Below are 22,282 nucleotides of genomic sequence, written 5' to 3'. Positions count from 1 at the left end.
GTTTCAACTCTTTAATTACTCAACCCTAGTGCATCTTTAAAAAATGTTAAATTAGGTAGAGATTTGCATTAACACCTCTAAGCCTATTTTGACGGCAAGCATTTAATGTCTTTTGCAGAACATTGAAGACGGTGATGGCATTTGACTCAACTCACACTTGCAAGTTGGAAAACTTCAGGCTTTGCTTAGACTTGTAATCTGGGACTTGAGTTTTTATTTCATGTAATGAGGAGTTAAACTAAACTGGTATGTAAGCTGGAGCTCTGACATGTGATGCACTGATTGGCCAGGCATTTTATTTTACTGTGAATGGGTGTGATAGCCAGTGACATCCAGATTCTGCTCCTGCTGCTGTAGCTTCATAATATTAGCAACACTGATAGCTCTGCATGTAAGTGGTGGATTGAATGACTTCAGGGTTTGTTTGTTTGTTTAGACTTTTACTTTTACTTAAGACATTTGATTCTGTCACCTTGAAATATTTTTCTTGCTTAGACTTGACAAATGTTTTAAAAAAAATAGATTTAGAACACAATAATCTAGCAGTCTTAAAATTTACTGACTAGTAAGAATAGCTTTGATTCAGAAATTGATATTAGAAAATCCTCATCTGTTCCTTATGTTTTTCTTGTATTAAATAGTGCATTATTATGTATATACTTATAATTGGATATTGTGATAGTAAACAGCAGCTTATAACAGTTGAATTGCACATTCAAATGTAAAAAAAATAACAGTTAACCTTCAGCAATTCAGTGTTATAGAGAAACATAAATGGCACGCTTTTGATGAGAAAACGTTTATTTTAGTCATTGAAAAGTGAAGGACTGAAACTGTTGAGACTATTCATACTTGGAAAAACAATTATGTACATATTTGGTCAATGGTAGATACAGTAAACCACCCTAAGTTATTTAATTCACAGTTTGCTATAACTGTGGTCACTGCTATGATGCCACAGAAAAAAATGAAAAGCTTGTTATGAACCATTACAAGTACACAGTGTGGTTAATAAATCAAACACGCATTTCACAAGAGAGTATGCACATCTCTTAGGTCGTTAATGATCTTTGGTAGCAAGGATCTCCACCAACCAGCTTGCTGCTTCTAGTTCAGTCTTTGTGTAACTTAAATGCACCTCCAGTCTAAACCACAGTCCCCATCTTTACTGAGGAATAGCCTCCTTCGGTCACAAACTTTACATCATCAGAGAAACACTTAAGGTCTCTGAGAAGACCTCTAAATTTAAAACCGAATGTGTCTGCATAAATTATCATTTTTTTTATTTCAAAAGGCCTAAATGAGTGATTTTACATATGATTAGAGGTTGAGTTTGCAGCACCAATTTTACAGATTTTGCATCACATAATAGCAGCTGTCATTGAGCCTGAAAAAGAAAAGAAAAATTCTGTCTAGATTCTAGAATAAATGCAATTTGGGGTGTAGGAACAATCTGTTATAATAAGTGGGACATGTCAGGAACTTTGTTTTTAAAAGAAAAGTTAAGCTCAGTCTCAGTCGCATAGCGGCTCTGAGGAATGCTGGGTTTATCATGGTTATGTGGCACGCAGGAGCAGCCGTTTGCAGGGTTTCATTTCAGTAAAGCACCACTCAATGTCACTGTTTGTTTACCATCTTTTCTCAGGTTATGGGTGTACAGTCTGCTGGATTTAAGGTTTTTTAAATAAAAACTTCAGCATTGTTTGTTCATAGTAAAGCTGAAACGAAAATAATTTGACACAAAAAGTACTTTTTTTATTGCATTCTTCCATATTTTTGTAGTTTCAGAATTGCTCAGGCAATGGGGAAGTTAAACTCTACCTTTGGTGTGCCTGGCAATTTGTTTTTTCCTAATGTCCTCTACAACTACCACTGCCACCATCCCTTGCATTTAGAAAGGCTTTAAGGCAATAAGGCGAAAGTCAAAGAGGCACAGAAACCACGCTGTTTGTTTTCCAATGTTTCTTATTAGCAGCACCCAAAGGCTGTAGATTAGGAAGCAGCTCTGACCTTTCAGGGAGGTTTGTTGGTCTGACTTGGGAGAGACTGAAAGGCATGAGAAGCTGGTCAACCAAAAGAGAAACAGCAAGATTATGTCAAGACTGATCAAAATCAGGAAACCTGAGCCGACTCCAGAGGAGAACTTTCACTGAACCCTAAAAAAAAAAGCTTAGCATATTGTTCAGATCTAAAAAGATAGAATATTTTGTTCGAACAATCGTTTTAGCTCATCTCTGTGTAGTTTCAATATGAAATGGCACGCATCTCAATTTAGAAAGTTGTATATAAAAATAAGATGAGTAAATATAGTCAAAGAATTACTTTTGAGGAAATAAATCAGCATGGGTAAAACTTCTTATGACAAGACTAGATAGTACACAGTGTTTAATTAATGAGAACAAGACAACAGCAGTTGAATAAAGAATATTTGTTTCCCTTTTTACAAAGAAATGTGTCAAAAATTATAAACTGTCTATAAAATAATTTTAATTTAAATAATCCAATCTGGGTTTTACAAAGCCACATGTAAATTTTACATTTGGTTCAGACTAAAATGACATGGATTGATCTTATTTTTGCAAGGTTATGACAAATCTAATCTTTGATCATCTATGTTTAGTTTAGAATTTAATGGTTCAGATTGGATCAATACATATTTATTAGATTTTGAACTAGAACTAATGAAATAAAGTCCAGGGATTAACAATCCACATGCTAATTTCAGTGGCTAATGGTTAACGAGGCAAGGTATTCTCACAATGCTTAGAAACTGATTAAGTTTTTCCAGAGTCTCTTTGGCCATCTTCCACAAGCTTTGGTTTTCAAATCATCCCTCAAAGGCAACCACTTAGCATCCAACTCCAAACCAGTACGTACACCCTGGACAGCTCACCAGTACATCAAAGGCCAGTAAAAAATCAATTAAAAACCATATCATTAGGAAGTAATCAAGTGAAATGATAGTGGACCTTTACAAAGTGACACTATTAGTTGGGATGAACAATGATGACAATTTTGCAAGTGATTGTCACCGTCTTTGTTCTCTCTCTCATGGTAACTAACCGTACCCCTTGTTTTAGTCATTTGCCTCAATCCTTCACTGTCTTTTGCCAGCAGGATCAAGGGAAAGTGGGTGTCATCTTTAATGTGGGAACAGATGACATCACCATTGACGAGCCTGCCGCCATTGTAAATGATGGCAAGTACCATGTTGTGCGCTTCACACGCAGTGGTGGCAATGCCACTCTCCAGGTGGACAACCATCCAGTCATTGAGCGGTACCCACCAGGTAAGGGTAGCGAGACGGCATGTTGAGTAAACAGTGATTAACATGAGGAGCAGCATGGATTTGTTTTCTCTATAGGATTCAGGAGATTGCAAGTGTCCACTGAAAGTAGTTTTGTTTGTTGGCCAATTTTATTGATGCAATTACTTCTGCAAATTATTAAATTTGTGCACACACATGTAAAAGCTGAACCAATAAAATTTCAGGGTCGGAAAATGAATAAAAGAAGTTTAGTTGATGTTTTTAAAAAAAAACAAAACATACAACCACTCAAGGAGAAGTCAGTTCAAGTAATTTTCAAGAACATTTTCAAGCATTTATTTACCAACATTTAAACTTCAGATCAAATGAGATATTATGCACTGTGCAAAACTAATTGCAATAGCAACACAAACTATCAGGATTATTCTACTGTTATTGCCAGTGAAATGTTCATAAGAATGTAAAAATACTCATGCAATGAGAGAAGAGGAACACAACACATAATAAGAAAAATCACTAACCTCCATAAATGTAAACTACACATAGAGTCACGAATGGTATAAAAACCCATAGATTATGTGATCATTGCAGCCTGTGCTTTAACCTGCTCTGAAGCAATCAAGTAATTAACATCATTCAGCACAGGTGCACAAGCTGGCAGAGCGAGAGGAAAGCAAGTCCCCTCTCTGCCTCCAGCTGGTGCTGAAAGCACACACACACACACACACACACACACACACACACACACACACGCATATTTGCCACAGTTGTGCCGAAATCAGAATTGTATAATATGGACGACCATGTGTGCACTTTTTTTTATTCAGCTCCCACTCAGTAATCAGTGGTTTTTAAACATTTGCAAAAGTAAATGATTGAAGTTCACCAGAGCAATCATAAAGGAGGGCTTTGTTTCTGTAAAAGGAGTGTGCAACATGTGCTGCAGGTGATGATTATGACCACTGTAAAGCATTTCTGGCTTTAAATTGAACATCATGAAGTAGTGATAATATAAAGCATTAAAAAAATGCAGGTGTGTCTTATGACACACCAAATGTTTAAAAAGGGTTCAGCTTTATTTAATTTACTACCGACTCTCTGTTGAATCATAATGAAGCAAACACATTCACACTGTCTCGTGTTCAGAAGCTAACCTTGCTCTTGTGTTTTTCAGAGTAATTAATCTATTATACCATAATTTTTGTTGTAGATGTTATGTTTTGTGCTTGCATGTGTTACATAGAGAGCTAAAGTCATCTTCCTCTTCTGCTTATTGATTTTTTTTTAAAGCTAAAATGTATTTGGTGGCTCATCTGTATCCAAATACTGTAGAGTAAACAAACATACTACAGTGATGTATTATTTCTTCATGTTTCATTGGTAATTCAGAATTTAATTATAAGTTTCATATATTAAAGTGCTAACAGGACCTCTTAAGTCTGCCCAGTAAATCACTCACTTCATCATCCACTGTTTATCCGCAGTTATCCAATTGAAAATTTGTAACTAAATTCATTACATTTCATAATATCTTTGTAGCCCAAAGCAGCTACAGTTAAAAGCGGACTGAATTTAATATGAATTGGCTAAAAATGTGTTTAGATGATGCTGAAAAGTCAAAGTAATGAGATCCAGTAAAAGAAAATGTTGCATGTTAATGACAAAGTACTCACACAATTAAAAATAAAGCTAATATCTTGTAGGTAATGTCAAAATGTATGATGATAAGACTGAAGCAACGCTGTAGCGTGATTAGCAACCAGATGTGTTGAGGTAACCTCAGACTGATTCTTCTTAGGTTTTTGTTGGCTACTGAAGTCAGAGCAATTCATGATGAAACCTGCTTCTGGATCATTAATAAAGTCAGAGCCGACACAGGTGGAGGACAGGAGTTTCACGTTGATGATGGACTGGAGATAACATTTCCAAACATAGTGATAACTCTTGGAAGATGATCTGTTTTGTAGTGGCTAAGGAAGAAGTCTGTTTAATCAGTGCATCACTGTCATCCTTCAAATCAACAAAGGCCTTAAAAAATGATGAAGCTCTACCTGTTTACTTCCCTCATCTTATATAGATCCAGATGAGAGAGTCGTATCAAACTTGGCAACTCTTTGAACAGCAGGGGTACCCAGCTCAAGAGCATCCCTACTACTACTACTTGCTTGCTGTTATTTTTTTTAATTTGTTATTTTTTTCTTCCTTCCTTTTTTTCTCTGTTATACTTGCTGTAGCATTAATTGCCCTTTGGTACTTGAATAAACCTGAAACTAAAACTGATCTACTAACTTTTACCACTTAACATGCCTTGGAGAAAGATGAAACATCCTTGTATAACGTGCAAATTTGAATTCAATAACGTTTTAAATTGACTGTAAGTGTTCCTATAATTAAGTAATAAAAAAAAATACTGACAGTTCCTGATAACTGTGCATGCAATGTACATATATTGTGTAGCAGAAGAGGCCTGAGACTTTAGCTCTCTATACTAACTGGGGTTTCAATTTTGGTTCTGCAGTCTACTGCCTAATTGCATGGGGTTTTCTGACTGGCTTTGTTTGAATCATTAAGCTGTTATGTATTTCTTGTGTCTGCCTAAATTAACCTGTATTTGCATAAAATGATTTTGCTGTAATTGATCTCCGATGTAAGATTATGCTTTGCTTAAATAAATAGATAAATCACACTAACTAGTGTAGTGAATTATAAATAGCCTAAACATTTCTCTAATTAGCATTTTAAGAATGTAACTCACAATAACTAGATGGCTCTAAGTAAAGCATTCCTTTGTTTTAACTCACAGCTGGATGGAAAACTGCCAACTTGTTAACCCTGTTAGACCTTAGAACATTGTTGCTAACCTTGTGATCTTTCAGCTTGCAGACTTTAACCTTTAACCTGTCTCTCCAAATTCTTTGAAGGACACTATGATAATGAACGACTGGCTATTGCTAGACAAAGAATCCCGTACAGACTTGGTCGGGTAGTTGACGAGTGGATAAACGATAAAGGTAAAAATTATTAGATGAATTAACCCTAGAAATAACCACTAAATAACCTTCCCCCATAAGAGGTGCAGCGCCAGGACACAAGGATGAGAGGGATCTAGCTAGCCTCATTCAAATTTCCACTCGAATTTGAACTTCTATTGGCAGTGAATTTGGATGTCCTCGATTTCCTTAAAATAAATTTTGAAGCGTAACACTATTTCAGCCTTGCTATTTATTTTGTATCCTTACACCTTGTGGAGATGCTGCACCTTAAACATTTTAAAATAAATTAATCAAAGCTCATAACCCTTGTCTAACCCCCATTCATCCCTGTTAACCAGTGTGTATAAATAGATGCTGTGTCTAATTATTAAACATAAAACATCATTAAAATGTTGTATAACCTTTTCGGTAACCCCAAGTGAAACTAACCTGTGATATAAATGTCTTTCATAACACCTAAACATTTTAAACCCTAACTTCTGGATGTGATCACACAGATGAATTTGCTCTCCTTTTACTTTTTCCCTGTGACCTTGTATTTCCTCATATTGTTCTGCAGTCACACCAAACTCCCACGCTAAGTATATTTTACCACAACACAGCGGACCTGACAGGCTGTTTAAATACAGCAGTTCACTGTTTGCAGCCATTAGCTTTGCTAATAAGTATTCTCCTGAGTTAGGCCCATTACTGCAGTGCTGTGATGTAACTGCTTATCAGTGAGGCTGCTGACAATGTTGCAGTGGGCTATCATTGCCCCTCTCAGGGGGTGGACACAGCTGGATGTGTTGAAATCCCTAGCAAAGCATGTTTTAAAGACCTAATGGCTGAAGGGGTCGGTGGGAGGAGAAGTCAGCTTCACACAGTAAGAAGCTTAACAGTCGGGAGATTTAAATTCTTTAAAAAATGAATAAAAAATGGACACGGCGTACAGTGTTGTGAAAAAGTACTTGCCCCTTACAATTTTCTGTTTTGCTTACTCATTTGTCACACTGAAGTGTTTCAGATTATCAAACTAATTTTAATATCACACAAAGATAACCTGAGTAAGAGCATTAAAAAAAACACTTTTAAAAAGCTATCCAATCCAGCCAGGCATCATGTGAAAAAATAAGCTGCACCACATTTGTTTTAGAAAGCTGAGTTCACATCAAGCCTAATGTCGTACAGAATGAAGAAATTAGTTAAATGGTGCCTTCCTAATATCATGAAGCAGGCTACACTGTCAGGATAAATAATAAATTGTACCCTGATCTGAAGTACTTCAAAAACAGACGAACAAAGTCATTGACATCTATCAGTCTGGAAAGAGTTACACAGACATTTCAAAGGTTTTGGGACTCTAGCAAACCACCCAATACCATTGTTATTTAAAAAAATGGAGAAAAGATGGAACAGTGGAAAACCTCCTAACAAGATTACTTCAAGAGCTCGTCTCAGATTAAGCATAGAGCTTACAGACCACTGCAGGCCTCTCTTAGCTGAGCTAAGATCAGTGCTCAATAATAGAGACTTGGTAAAAAGAGCTCCAAGGTCAAAGCCACTGCTGACCAAGAATGAGACAAAGACTGTCTCACATTTGCCATAAACACCCTACTGATCCTCACAACCTTTGTGAAAATGTTTTATGGGCCAACAAGAAAAAAGCAGGTCCTTTTGGAAGGAGTGTCTTCTGTTAAATCTTCAGAAAAAGAGAATAATGCAGTCAAACATGGTGGTAGAGTGATGGTCTGGACCTGCTTTATTTCCAAGTCAGGACTTTGGTGTCTTGCTATAATTGATTGATTGATTAATTCTCCTCTTTTGTAGAAAGTCCTGAAGGAGAATGTCCAGCTCATACCAGACATAATGAGGTTGAGTTTCTGTGGCGTGACTTTAACGAAGCCATTCATGTTTAAAAACCCTGCAGTGTTGCTGAATTGAAGCAATTCTCAATTCACAAATAGTGGGATAAAATTTCTCTATAATAATGGAAAAAAACCATTAACAGCTATCACTTGGTGGGAGCGTTTGCCGGAAATTCACAACAAGTCGTTAGGTTAGAGGGGGTTTTCCTATAAATAGAAAGGACTCAATTGGAAACCGTATGATTTTCTTTGTCTGATATTACGATTAGTTTGATGTTCTGTAGCATACAAAATAATTATGAAGAGGAAAACGAAATATCTAAGGGGGAAATGCTTTTTACAGAGCTGCACACAAAATTTATTCTAAAGCTAAGAGATTAATAATGACATTAGTCGTTTTTCCCACAGAGTTCAGTTAAAATGTTTAAACACGTCAAAAATGACACCTAAACAAGTTTTAATCTTCTTGCACCAACTGTGAAGTCAAAGTTTTAAGCTTCCCTTCTAAAGTTAACATCTAAATAAACCTTTTTAAAACTGTATTAAGCTCTATAATCCTTAAAGCTCACCTGGTTCAAATGCTTTACCAGTAAAAAAAAGAAAAAGAAAAAGAAAGTTCTCTGACTTTGTCATGTCTGCTTTCTTTTTCCTGCCTTTTCTTTGTCCATGTTTCTGTCTGACATCAGGGAGACAGCTGACCATCTTTAACAGCCAGGCGGCCATTAAAATTGGTGGTTACGACAAGGGTCGGCCCTTCCAGGGTCAGATTTCTGGGCTGTACTACAACGGCCTCCAGGTGCTCAAACTGGCTGCAGAAAACGACCCGAGCGTTCAGGTGGAAGGGAACCTGCGCCTGGTCGGAGACTCGCTCTCCGCGTTGACTACGGACACCACCTCTGTGACACCGCTGGCCGTGTCCGACATGTCCACCACAATTATGGAAACCACAACCACCATGGCTACCACCACCACCCGCCGCCAGCGATCTCCCAGCTTGAGGGAGAGCATCTCAAAGGTCGGGCAGCTTAAATGAAAACAAGCTGAAGACCGATTTTTGAGAAAAGGAACTTAATCGGCCTCTGAATTAGATATTTATGGTTAAACTTGTTTCAAAAAAGGCTCACCTAATTTAATATTGTTGTCTGTGTTGATTTGATTTACTTTTACAGTTGCTAGTTGCTATTATTTTTCTAGTTTGAATTTGTATTTGTATTTTGTTTTTTACCTTAACCCCAGTCCAGTTTGAACACACTTCCCTGCTAACCAACGCATCATGTTTTGTTGACACATTTTTAAAAACAAAAAACAATAAATCGTTGTGTGTATGGTTGTTAAATGTTATAGCTAGTTTCACAGCCGACCAAAAGCAGGTCTGCTCAATAGTAATATAAAGATCTACATCCTTTCCAATTACTTGTCGTATCACGTTGTGCTCTTAGTCGCAGGGGCCTTTTTCATCCATCATTGATCCACATGCATTGAAATGTAAAATGAAGAAGAGTGCACAGAGAAGATCAAAAGTTATAAATTCAGGTCTGAGGACGAGCCTCGTGCTCAAAAAGTCAGCACTAAGTAAAAACCTTTAAAAGTAGCCATCAGGTTTCAGGATCTCTCCAGTTCCAATAAAAGAGCACGATCACACGAACGAAGGGAAATCAGATGATAGATTAGGCTCCTTGGTTCACACACTTGGAAAGGCCATGACATTTTAGAGCAGTGAACCTTGGCTTCTTACATTTGAAAATGTCCTTAGTGAGACCAAAAAACATTTGTGCTTTTGTTCGATTTTTCCCTGAAGACAAACGTATTAAAGATGTACATATAAAATTGTGTATGCTCTCTAGGCATAAAACAGAGTGATATTCTTATACTATGATCATATTCAGTTTTATTGTTTTGACACCTTGTTAAACAAAAACCAGCATCATAATTCAAATTATCAATCCTCCTAAATTAGTATAATACTCTATTTATTAGTGTTATGATAATTTTATCAATAATATTAACTTGTTTTATAGATTTTTACACAAAGACTAATGTAAGAACATAGCATAGAAGCATTCCTATTTAATTCAGGGCCAGAAATGTTTCCAAACTCTCCAGTTTGTTTTCCTGTAAATACGGGAAAAGTGCCTCAACCATCTGACTACAGGTAGAGACGGGACCGTGATGCATTAAGCACCTTGTTCTCTACCATTTCATTAAAAGGACTTTAAATTTAAAAACAAAATATGCGATGCCAAAAAATATTCCACATGCTTATTATGTGGTTGTACAAATTGAACCTAAAACTATTTAAAACTGTCTTTTTAACTGACTTATTTAATATTATGAACTAGACCAAAAGTAGTCCAGATTTTATAAAAAAGATTTAAAAAATAGCTAAATAACCACTGATTATTTTTAGCGCCCAGCGTATGCAGTCACATTTTCTTACAGTAATTATGATGTAACAAAACTGAGTCACCCACTATCAATATGCACACAAGTGTTAGAAAACTTGTTTCACGATCAGTCTGCATGATTTAGTGTATTTTTTTCTGAGCCCTTGTGCCACCCCTGATTGGATGGCACCCTGCGTGGCAAGCCATATCACACATATCAGAAACTGCCGCTGTTTCCATGACCAAACCCCTGGGGCAAAAAAATTTTGTTGATCAGAAATGAAAACGACACTGCCTTGCTTCTAACCAAGGGGAAGAAGTTTTTAGAGGTGAAAAGTTAAAAGATTTCTACATAAAAACATCCATTGATGTCTATGGATGGAGTTAATCAGATGGGCCAAATAAAAAAATGTCTTGTAAGTATAGTCAATGTATCAAAAGGACAGTTCTCCTGCTTCTTAACTTAAAGCAGCATGTTTCTGTGGAAATTCATGCAAGATAATTGCTTACAAAACAAACCTGTTCACAATAAAATGGGAAGTATTAAAAGCCATTTAGCCTACAGGTAATCTATCAGTGATGTTTATTCTTTGTTTGCACACAGTGCATGAAAACCGCCACAGGGGTTAAAAGATAAAGAGCAGCTGCATATGTGCTCGTTTTGAACATGCGCTCTTACCGGAGTTGCTCCAAGCAAAAGAACAATAAAAACACTTCTGTGGTATAGCTCTGTGTGGAGCAGATATTCCTTAAATAGAACAGTCGGCAAAAAAAAAAGCAGCTGGAAAAAAAAAATCTAGCTAGAAATGTGTTAATTGTTCATTCACTCTATTGTTTCTTTTTTTTCAGCCTCAGAGCTCTGACGATATTCTGGTGGCATCGGCAGAGTGTCCGAGTGACGATGAGGATCTGGAAGAGTGTGAGCCTGGAACAGGTGGGTAGCTTATGGGAAAACCAGAAAAACATCGTGTTGGACTGCTCCTCGACTCCTGCGCAGGATTGTTAACGCACAAAGTGTTCTGGTTTCATTGTTGTTTTCCACAAGTTGAATTTTTCTTCGTGTTTCCGCTCCTCTTTCCACCACTTGCTTGAACAGCTGTCGTCATTTTGATTGTCACTAAAGCCTCATCTAATTTTTACCCATCGTATACCCATCTGCAAGTCACTCAGTCGGACTGAATTAATGAAAATGAGTGTGGAAAATTAAGAGCATGCCAGAGTAATTAAGATAGGATGACAGTAGATCAGGTTTGTGACAGTTACAAGCTTTGAAACTCAAGAACGAGTCTGACCTTATTATGGGTGCCTCCATTATTAATATGACCTTATCAGAATTGTTTGTTGCTGGCTGGCTCTGCAACATGTGACTCAAATGATAATGATGAAAGGGAATGGAGTCACCATAAATATCCGTACAACTCTGTAAATAGAAACATTAGATAGATAGATAGATAGATAGATAGATAGATAGATAGATAGATAGATAGATAGATAGATAGATAGATAGATAGATAGATAGATAGATAGATAGATAGATAGATAGATAGATAGATAGATAGATAGATAGATGGATATTCAACCTCTGAGATATGTTTGTGCTTCATTCAAATAATGATCTGTTTGCTCTCTTGTCATCCCTGAATTTCTGCCCACAGATGTGCACACAGCAGCACGGCCATTTAATTTTTTGCACTTTCATCCATTTGTCACGTGCTTTTCATTGAGCTTTCACCCTCTTAGGGGTCCTTGCGTGTTTGTGTTTGCATGTGTCCTGATTAAGCTTTTGTTGCGTTTTGGTTACCGTTTGTCTGTGTGTTATTGAGGATTTCTCTTTTGCATACCCAGGCATTTACAAATCACACCTCTAAGAGTGTTATATGCAATGTCTTGCAAAAGCATTTTTTACATTTTTAGAATAAAAATCCTAGAGGTGTCTTTGTGGAACGTTCCTTCGCTGCAGAGCTTTTGGGGTGTGTCTCTACTAGCTTTGCAGGTCTAGACACTGAAGATTTTGCCCATTCTTTCTCAGAAAGGGCTTTAAACAGCTCAAAGAGCAGCTATATTTACTCTGAGAACTGCAGCCGCTGTGTGTCATTAAGGATTTCTCTCTGAGAATACATTACAACTTGCCAAACCGGCGATTTTTGAAGTACAGATGATGATTAGGGCCACTGAAATGTTGTTTCTTTTCATCTAAATTCTGTGAAAAAAGTTTGATTTGCAACTTTTTTTTACAGGGACCATCTTGAATATAGATGGTCAACTGGAAGCAATCAGATTCACTGACAGAGATGTGAGCTGTGCAGGAGGAGAACTAACTTTGTGGAGGAATTACTTAAATCACTCTGATTTAAGTGATTGCATACAAGGTCGAATGGGTTCTGGAAGATACCATTTTGTTTTCTTGTTGCTTTTTTTTATTTTCAGTGGCCTTAATCTTTTTTGAGCTGAAAGCAATTGTTTCAACCAGATTTTATTTTGAAGGATTAGAGTAAAATGGGGGAGGGTGTGTATAAATGCACACCAAACTCTACAGAAAAACTTAAATATTTATATTCCCAGATCACAAGTATGAGCCACTTTGTTTTGGTCTGTCATAAATTCAAAATAAAACACAATGAACTTTGTTGTTATTCAAGGAGCGTCAATACTTTTGCAAGGCAATGCAATATAATAATATCACTGACATTAGCATATATTGCCAGAAAATATTCTGTTGAACTGTTTAGTCAGACAAGTTCTAATTTGGGATACCTTACTTTTTCTCTTTCCTTTTTAGGAGGTGAATTAGTGTTGCCTATTATAACAGTGGATTCCCTTGAGCCCCCATCTATCGCCACTCGTTACCCTGTAATCCCTCCTCCCCCAACCCTCCTCTCCCCTCTTGAAACCACCAAAGAGTCCCTGATCCTCCCCCCTCATCCCTCCTGCCCCCCGGACCAGGAGGACTGCGGTGACCCTGTGGAAGTCTCGGCCTTCGGCTCGGGGGAGATGACGGAATCCGATGATGAGGACTTTTACAATAATAACTCCCCCATGGTCACTGATAGGACAGTCCTTCCTCCACCTCCCGCCGTCGGTGAGGGTGGAGTTAAGAAATCCCGCCCCTTACCTCCTTTTGTTCCCACAACCAATCCTGACCAGCTCCACATTCCCGCAGGCAAAATGAACACCCGCGACCAGGTGCTCCTGCCCCCTGCTCCTCCATCCTCCCGTAACACACCAGGACTAACGTACCCCCCCAATTTTCCCCATGTGCCCACAGCCAATCCCACAGCCTCTGATGAAAAGAATCAACCAGGCGCCGTAGAAGTCATCAGGGAGTCCAGTAGCACCACAGGGATGGTGGTCGGCATCGTGGCTGCTGCTGCTCTCTGCATCCTCATCCTCCTCTATGCCATGTACAAGTACCGCAACCGGGATGAAGGCTCCTACCCAGCAGACCAGGGTCACACTTTTGCCAACAATTCCACTGTGGAGGGCAATGGAGCAGTGGTTAAAGACAAAAGCACAGCCACCGCCTCTGTGGCGAAGGCCATCACAAAGGGCAAAAAGAACAAAGACAAGGAATACTATGTCTGAAAGAGAAGGAGAATAGGCAACCATGGACTGAGACTGGAGGATGAGAGAGGATGCTGTTTTCCTTTTTGTTTTTTTTGTTTTTGTTTTTTGCAACCTGAATCCATCAGGTATCTGAAAAACTTCCCAGACCGCAAGGAAACATTCACTCGAAGCGAATAGATATTGGTTTCCCTACAGTCAAGGATGCCCAGTTCCCCAGCAGTGCTATATTCCCCGTCAATGACACAAGATCTAACGCATCATTTGTGTCAAAATGGACACTCTGTATTCACCATCTCTTTGTTGGTGTACGATTTTTATTTCATGTTTTTAACTTGGCTAGAAAAGAGAACATCCACTTAGGCTTTGTACATAGCATGGATATGGTACTGTGAAGAAAGTGCTGAGAACATCCAGTTTCTTTGGACTTCTTTATAATTCTCTATCCTGAGACTCAATGTCCCCATTATGATACATGAGGCAGAACAGGCCAGTTATTGAATTTTTATGGTATATGAGCAGCAAGCGCCCCGGCAGTCATCCCGAGCGCACTCGAAGAGAAAGCCCTTTTCACTTGGAGAAGACATCACATCGGCAGCCTTCGTGTTATGTTACGTGTTTCTTTTTTTTCTTTTTTCTTTTTTAACTACCCCGATCGCTCTGCGTACGCCCGTCCTCGTGAGATGGGATTATTTTCACTGATGGATAATTGTACTGTAAATGAGCCAGGACATCTAGCTCCGTCTAAAAGTGGTCATGAAATCACTATTCATACCTCTACACAGCAGTCCTCGAATGTTTCAGTCAGATGAATCTGAGGAATTGTGTGATATAATGAAGGGATAATTGTGAACATGTGAAGGTATTCCTCTACAAGCACTGCTTGTGTGTACTGTACATATAGAGGTTAGCAGCCTGGCCAGGATGTGATCAAAACGAACACATCCAGGATTGTTGGTCCAGCACCCACCATTGATTTCATCACCACATCCAAACTGTTGCAGTTCGATGGAGTTTTGAGAAGCGCAGAATCCCACTTTTGAAGAGCGTTTTGGAGAAAGGCCGGCTCACTAACAACCTTTTATTTCCTCTATGCTGTTATTGGAAATTTAAAAAGCACACTGAAAATGGAAGCATAGCTCTGAGACATAAGATGATCCTTGTAAAGCAGCCAAAAGTATTGATTTTTTTTCTATCAGTTATCCAAAAGACTATTCTGTGGGATTAAATTAAATTTGTGAACTGTAATATTTCTCTGATATTTCGATGTATCTTGTTACCACTCTTCTTAACACACCACATTTTAGATTGCTTTCTACTTTAATCCGGACAAAAAAATAATAAAAGAAGCACACTCTCCTCTGATAGCTGCAAATATCTCATTGTTTCTTTCCCATTGTTTGCCATTCAGGTGATGCAGAGGAAACAGAAGGATGGAACCAATCAATGTTTTATTTTGTTGTGCTTTTTATATGTGCTGAATCTCAGTGAATCTGATAACTTTTGTTTTCAGTTATCTGCTCATGCTGTGTGATTTCTCTTTTTTTTATGAAAGTGCCATTTAATGTGAGCTGCTCAGCGCTCAGAAAATATACCATTCCTCACTCATTGCTATTGTATAGTGTTCATGTGAAATGGATCTTAATATGTGTACAGAACGTGGATAAAGATGAAAATACACTTGATTATATACTTTGTACACACCTGTGTCATGTGATGCTTCTCTGTGACTTAAAACCGTTTACTGACATTGCGGCTGATTCAGTTCATAAAATGAAATTCATATTATGATTACTACCAGTTAACTTAAACCCAAAATTCACTTTTTCAAAAATGTTAGAGAAATGTTAGTTCAGTTGACAGTACGCCAATTTGCTGTATAATATGTATTGTCAGTTCTCTCCAAACTTTTGAACATTTTTTTGTACTTTATTTTTCCACTTTAGCTTCTAGTTATAATATACCTCCATATGTACCTACTATACCTGCATACAACCAACTTCTACAGCAATTACTTTTTGTAGGTTACTCTCCTTTGTCAGCTGGGAACATTTTTGTATTAAGAAAATGTTTACATTGATTTGACCTAACATTCAGATTTCACGTTGAATTTGGGTTTTTCATTAGCTGCAAACTAAGATAATAAAAATTTTAGAAATACACACTTAAAAATACATCAATCGGGGTTTAAAGAATCTATAACATGAAATATTTGCTCTTTGTATTGAGTTACTGATTTGTTTTAACCTTATGATGGTATTCTAACTTACTAACATGCACCTGTCTGTTGCAAACATTCACAAAGAAACTGGCAAAGTTATCATGTTGGTAAAATACAAGGTAGGACCAACTGCAGAAAAGATCCCAGGTACTAGTCAATGAAGATGAGAATCAGGTTTTGAAATGGGAGTTGAAATTCATAGCCCAAGGCACAACTTTGGATGACACAAGTGCTTGGATAAAAAAAAAAAAGACTTACCAATTGTTCCCCAACATCTTATTTTCATGTCATGTCAATTAGGAATAGGCACTCCCCTGTTTATTTCAAATGGCTCAAGAGTCTGGAGTCTTGAATCAAGATTTTTTGTTTGGGGCTAAACAAGAAGGCAATATCTGCTTCTTTCATAAAGTCTGAAAAATGATCAAAATGTAAAATACAGCTGTCTAGTTAAAAAGAAAAGTGTTATGCAAAGTCAACTTTTTTTGAGCATCATATCATGTTATAATATTCCCTCATCAAAAACATACCTGGTGAGTTGTTTTGATTCTTTCATTCATGTTTGAGAAATCCTCGAATTGGAACAATTTCTCAGTTCAACACTCCAAAGAACTATCTCCTGAAGAAATAGGGGCCAATTTCTGCAACATGGCATAAGATATTGCCATGATGCAAAGTTAAATTTCTCTAAAGTTGTTTTTTTTTTTATTTATGTAGCAATTTTATCACAACGGAAGGTAACATATTTATGTGATTGTGGTACAAAATGGCATTATGTTCCTGGAAGATGCATAAGTCCCCTCTCCCTTCCATCAGTATTTTCCTGACGCCTTCTTGGCATCAGGAAAATGTTCAACAACACGTTGCAGCAATAATCCAGCTTCTCAGAAGATGCAGAGACGAGAACATCAAGAACGTGGATACATGGAACATGAGAAACTTAAGAAATACCAAGGTCTCAAAAAGAAAGCATAGGAGTTGTAACTCGAGGCTGTTACCCCAACACAATGAGAGTGACTTCTTTAGATCACCTCTTCTTTAGCCAGCATCACACCAATGTTTCCTACACCTTGTTAAATACTTTTCACAAAGAATTCAAGCAACTCTGAAACCAAATGGTGGCACAAACCTTTTATTAATAAGGTTTGCCCTTGTTGTTATAAGGTGAACAACGAGAGCAGTGTCATGGGCAACATTTATGTAAGAACCAATGCAAGAGACCTTACATTAGGATATAAATATCCTTTGTATTTAATGTAACTGTTTCCTTTTGTAATTACTACTTAATGCTAGGTCACACTACACAAACAAGAAAAGTTAGCACGTTAACGTGAAGAAGCAGCTTTTTATACAAATCACAGTTCAAGAAAAGTGTGCATTACACTTAAATTTCATCATCATCTTTGCTCTTTCCCGGTCTTTCTTCTTTGGAGTCACCATAATTCTGTAGGGACAGTAACGCCCGCATATCAAACATTCATCATGGAACAAAAGATTTATATTTTTTGGTTGAAACAGAATGTCTTTATCTTGATTTGTCTAATTTAGCCCTATTAAATCTAAATATGACAAAGCCTTAAGTCAGCTGACTCCTTTGTCTGGGATGATGAATCACTGCACAATGTGATAGAGTCAGGACTCAATCATGTTTCCACAAGTATGAAGATGACCCAGATGGCCAATTCTTTCAGGGTGATAGAGGAGAAGCGCAACACATTACACTCCGTTTAACTGAGCCAGTTCATGAATAGCTGCTAGATTTGTTCAGGTTTGGGCAGCATGAATGGCACCCCATGGATTTAACTACATTTGATCTTGTAGAGCTCCATAAGTCTGTTTCTTGTTCAAGCACCTTCATTCAATGTGCTTGGTTCTACTCTGGGGAGTGATTTGAATCATAATTGGATCAATGTTATTTCCTTGGACCTCAGGAAAAGCCATTTTTGTTACCTTGGGACCTTATATTAGAGCTGCCAACACAACCATCTGCCATACCAGCACATAGTCATTTCATAATTTCAGGCTACTAAGTATAGAGGAAGATCTGTAAAGAGCATCCAAGTAAAGAGGAAAACAACAATTTCAAAAATGAACAAAGTAAAAAAAAAAAAAAAAACTGTGGTCATTTACCTTCTGTGAAATCCCTGGAGAACTGATCTAATGAAATCATGAATAGATTGTTCCCTGATTAAATAATGATTTCTAATAATAATAAAACAAATAGAATAAAACTAACACTGGCATGTTGCTAATTAGGTGACAAATTAAATCTAAAATTGGCTCACTTGATTTAGCATAAGAGCTGGCCAGCAGTTTATTTTATAATGTAATTATGAACTTTAGTAAACTAATGAAAACAACTTAGATGTCAGAGGATGTCTGCATGACAGTAAATACATTTTCATTAATAGTTAGAGATTAAAAGTACCTACTAACAGTCTAATTATGAATCTACCCAAACATAAAAAGAATACAGTTTTGGGGGGGGGGTTACATTTCAAACACTGGATTATTTTTTTTATAAGTCTGGCATATGGAGCTAAATTAGGTTCAAATGTTTTGTTAAGTTTTTCAAATTAACAAGCCATTTTTGGCTTAATTAGAGTCTACTGTGCTGGCAGGCTCTTCCGGGTAACCACTGGACTGCATGCACTGCAGTTCACAATAATTTAGTTGCAAGTGGAATAAATGAAAAAAATGAATTATAGTAATGGATGTATCCATAGGAAAGAATTACTTTCCAGTCAGGAGAGACGCTGGCTTATTGGTTGCTTCATGAAATTGCATGATATTAAATAGCTTAAGAGGCAAATTGAGATTTCTAAATGCCTCTGGCCGCATATAATCTTTACAGTAGGAATAAGAAGGTTGCATACTAAGTGAGTCATAAATAAAGCCATGGCAAAAGTAAAATATGTCCTCATATGTAATACTTTTGATGAAAATAGCATGGCCTCTCAATGTCTGAGGAAGAACTGCATTCTGTTGTATGCTCCATACTTGTGTAGTTGGACCCCCCCTGCTGAGATGAAGAGGAACTGTCCACTGTGCACACATTTATTTCTAGGACTGAGGCAATAGCTGCCTGCTTTAAAGCAGCCATCAATTTTCCAAAGGTTTATCACTAAAGACAAGAATTTAGAACGGCTGTTTTCCAAGCCAGCGGGGGTCACTTGTCCCGTCAGTCCCTTTGCGCTGAGACGGAAAGGAATAGTCCTTCAGGCTGCAGAGGTGTGGTGTCACTGCAGGTCTGGTGCAGGTGAGGACTGATCCATGCTGACAGAAGGTATCAAACTGGGGTAGCTAAAGGACACAATAAGCCACTCCTGAGAATTGCAGAGATGTCATGAGGTTAATTCGACAAAACGGCTCCAGCAGCAAAAGCAGATTACAGCTGTCTGACCAAACACTGGTTCTGCAAGATAGTTTTTTTTAAGTGATTTAGGATTATTTTTCCTATATTTTCCAAGATATAAGTAAAAATGCGTGTTGCAAATGCATGTGCAATGCATTGCAAAAATATTCAAACTCCTTAAACCTTTCCAGATTGTATCAAATAATCCACATTTGCAGGTAGGACAATCTGTTGACTGGACAGCTTTTGATCAAGCACTTCACGGATCAGGACAGTAAGGAAGACTCCTAATGTAAGTAAGTATATAATAAGTATAATAATAATATAATATTATAGTATAGTATAATATAAAATATAGTATATAGTATAGTATAATAATATAATAAGTAGTAATAAACTTTACCAAAAGCAATGTAGCAAACAGCAAACATGTGGGAGATGAAAGTGATCAGGTCAGATAGCCTTCAAAATCTAACTATTTTCCACAAATGCAAAATCCCTATGTGAGCCAGACAAATAACTGTACATCTGTACATAAAAGCTTAGCATCCACCCAGTTAAACATGTTGATGGCAGCATCATACTGTTGCAATGCTTTTCTTCAGATGGAGTAGTGAAGCTGAGAGGTCTTGACAGTGAGCAGGACAAAGATAACTTTGAGGCAAAAAAAAAAAAATATATATATATATATATACCATCAGAAAGTCTCATTGAAGATGTGAATGCAGCATTGAGAACGATCCCTACCAACACCATAACAGAAACCAATGAGCTGATATACAACTCAGCATCAGTGATCCTTGAGATGCTTGGTTATAAGAGCAACCATGAGACCCAATACCCACCATGGAAAAGACGGTTAGAGGCTAAGATCAAGATAAAAAGAAGGGAAGTGAGTCAACTGTCAGAGCTCCAAAGGGGTGCAATGAAAAGATCAGTACCCAAGAAGTACAGCCAGATGCCCATACCTGAAGCACTCGAAACTGCCAAACAAAGGCTCCAAGCCTTGGCCAGCCGCCTAAAGAGATACACGAGAGAGAATGAAGCCAGGAGGATTAACCGGCTCTTCGCCACCCAACCAGCTAAAGTGTACTCTCAATGGCAGGGTAATAACAACAGAGCAGACCCACCCAGGCTGGAGACTGAACAATACTGGAAAGGCATATGGGAATGGGAGGCGCCCCACAACAGCAATGCACAGTGGCTAACCTCTCTACGAGAGGACCACAGCAACCTCCCGGAACAATCCCCGGTAACCATCACTGTGGCAGATGTCCAAGACAGAGTCTCGGGTATGAAAAACTGGACAGCACCAGGACCTGACATGATCCATGCCTACTGGCTTAAGAAACTCACTGCCCTCCATGAGCGACTGGCAGCTCAACTGAACCAGCTGCTACAAAATGGGACTCACCCTGAATGGTTAACTGAAGGGCGCACAATCCTGATACAGAAGGAACCCTCGAAGGGTTCAGTCCCATCCAACTATCGGCCAATAACCTGTCTCTCTACAACATGGAAGCTCATGTCAGGCATCATAGCGGCTAAGATAAGCGGGCACATGGATAAATACATGAGCAAGGCACAGAAGGGCATAGGCATAAATAGCAGAGGAGCCAAACACCAACTCCTTGTAGATCACACAGTCGCCCGAGACTGCAAAACCCGACACACCAACCTGTGTACCGCTTGGATTGATTACAAGAAAGCCTATGACTCAATGCCACACACTTGGATCATTGAATGCTTAGAGATGAACAACATCAATAGGACTCTAAGAGCCTTCATTGCAAACTCGATGGGGCTGTGGAAAACCACCCTTGAAGCCAACTGCAAACCACTTGCACGAGTGTCCATCAAATGTGGCATATACCAAGGAGATGCTCTGTCCCCACTGCTGTTCTGCATAGGCCTGAACCCTCTCAGCCAAATCATCAACAAGACTGGCTACGGATACCTACTCAAGAATGGGGCCACGATCACCTAAACACCAGAGCAATAGAGGCTCAGATCTACCACACCAGACAAGACCCAAGGTGTAGGTTGTGCAAGGAGGCCCCTGAGACAGTCCAGCACATAATAGCAGGGTGCAAGATGCTGGCAGGGAAAGCGTACATGGAACGACATAACCAAGTGGCGGGCATAGTGTACAGGAACATCTGTGCAGAATATGGACTGGAAGCCCCGAGATCAAAGTGGGGAACACCCCCAAAAGTGGTGGAGAATGACCGAGCTAAGATCCTGTGGGACTTCCAGATCCAGACAGACAAGATGGTAATGGCGAACCAACCGGACATTGTGGTGGTGGATAAAGAATAGAGGAAAGCCGTTGTGGTGGATGTAGCAATACCAAGTGACTACAACATCAGGAAAAAGGAGCATGAGAAATTGGAGAAGTACCAGGGCCTCAGGGAGGAACTGGAAAAGACCTGGAAGGTGAAGACCACAGTGGTGCCTGTGGTCATTGGGGCCCTCGGGGCAGTCACCCCCAAACTGGAGCAGTGGCTCAAACAGATCCCAGGAACAACATCAGACATCTCAGTCCAGAAATGTGCAGTTCTAGGCACAGCCAAGATACTGCGCAGAACCCTCAAGCTCCCAGGCCTCTGGTAGAGGACCCGAGCTCAGAGGATGAAACAGACCACCCGCGGAGGGT

At 38.5% G+C, this 22,282-nt stretch overlaps 1 protein-coding gene across 13 annotated transcripts in view; it reads left to right on the top strand.

The window, feature by feature from the left end:
* Window positions 1-15,752, top strand: part of nrxn2a (neurexin 2a) — a 182,094-nt gene extending 166,342 nt beyond the window's left edge. For 6 of the 13 annotated variants that reach the window (XM_081615817.1, XM_081615821.1, XM_081615815.1 and 3 more), the window contains 5 exons: window positions 3,115-3,289; window positions 6,190-6,279; window positions 8,795-9,123; window positions 11,342-11,426; window positions 13,272-15,752. In XM_081615817.1, the coding sequence (XP_081471943.1) occupies window positions 3,115-3,289; window positions 6,190-6,279; window positions 8,795-9,123; window positions 11,342-11,426; window positions 13,272-14,074 (1,482 nt within the window). In that variant the 3' untranslated portion in view covers window positions 14,075-15,752. The remainder of the gene's footprint in view (window positions 1-3,114; window positions 3,290-6,189; window positions 6,280-8,794; window positions 9,124-11,341; window positions 11,427-13,271) is intronic. The other 7 variants (XM_081615822.1, XM_081615820.1, XM_081615828.1 and 4 more) reach the window with 3 other exon arrangements.
* The last annotated feature ends 6,530 nt before the right edge of the window (window positions 15,753-22,282 follow it).

Source organism: Poecilia reticulata, chromosome 14 (genome assembly GCF_904066995.2).
Source record: "Poecilia reticulata chromosome 14, P_reticulata-male-v2, whole genome shotgun sequence".
Taxonomy (NCBI): domain Eukaryota; kingdom Metazoa; phylum Chordata; class Actinopteri; order Cyprinodontiformes; family Poeciliidae; genus Poecilia; species Poecilia reticulata.
This window is presented reverse-complemented; position numbering and strand designations above follow the sequence as displayed.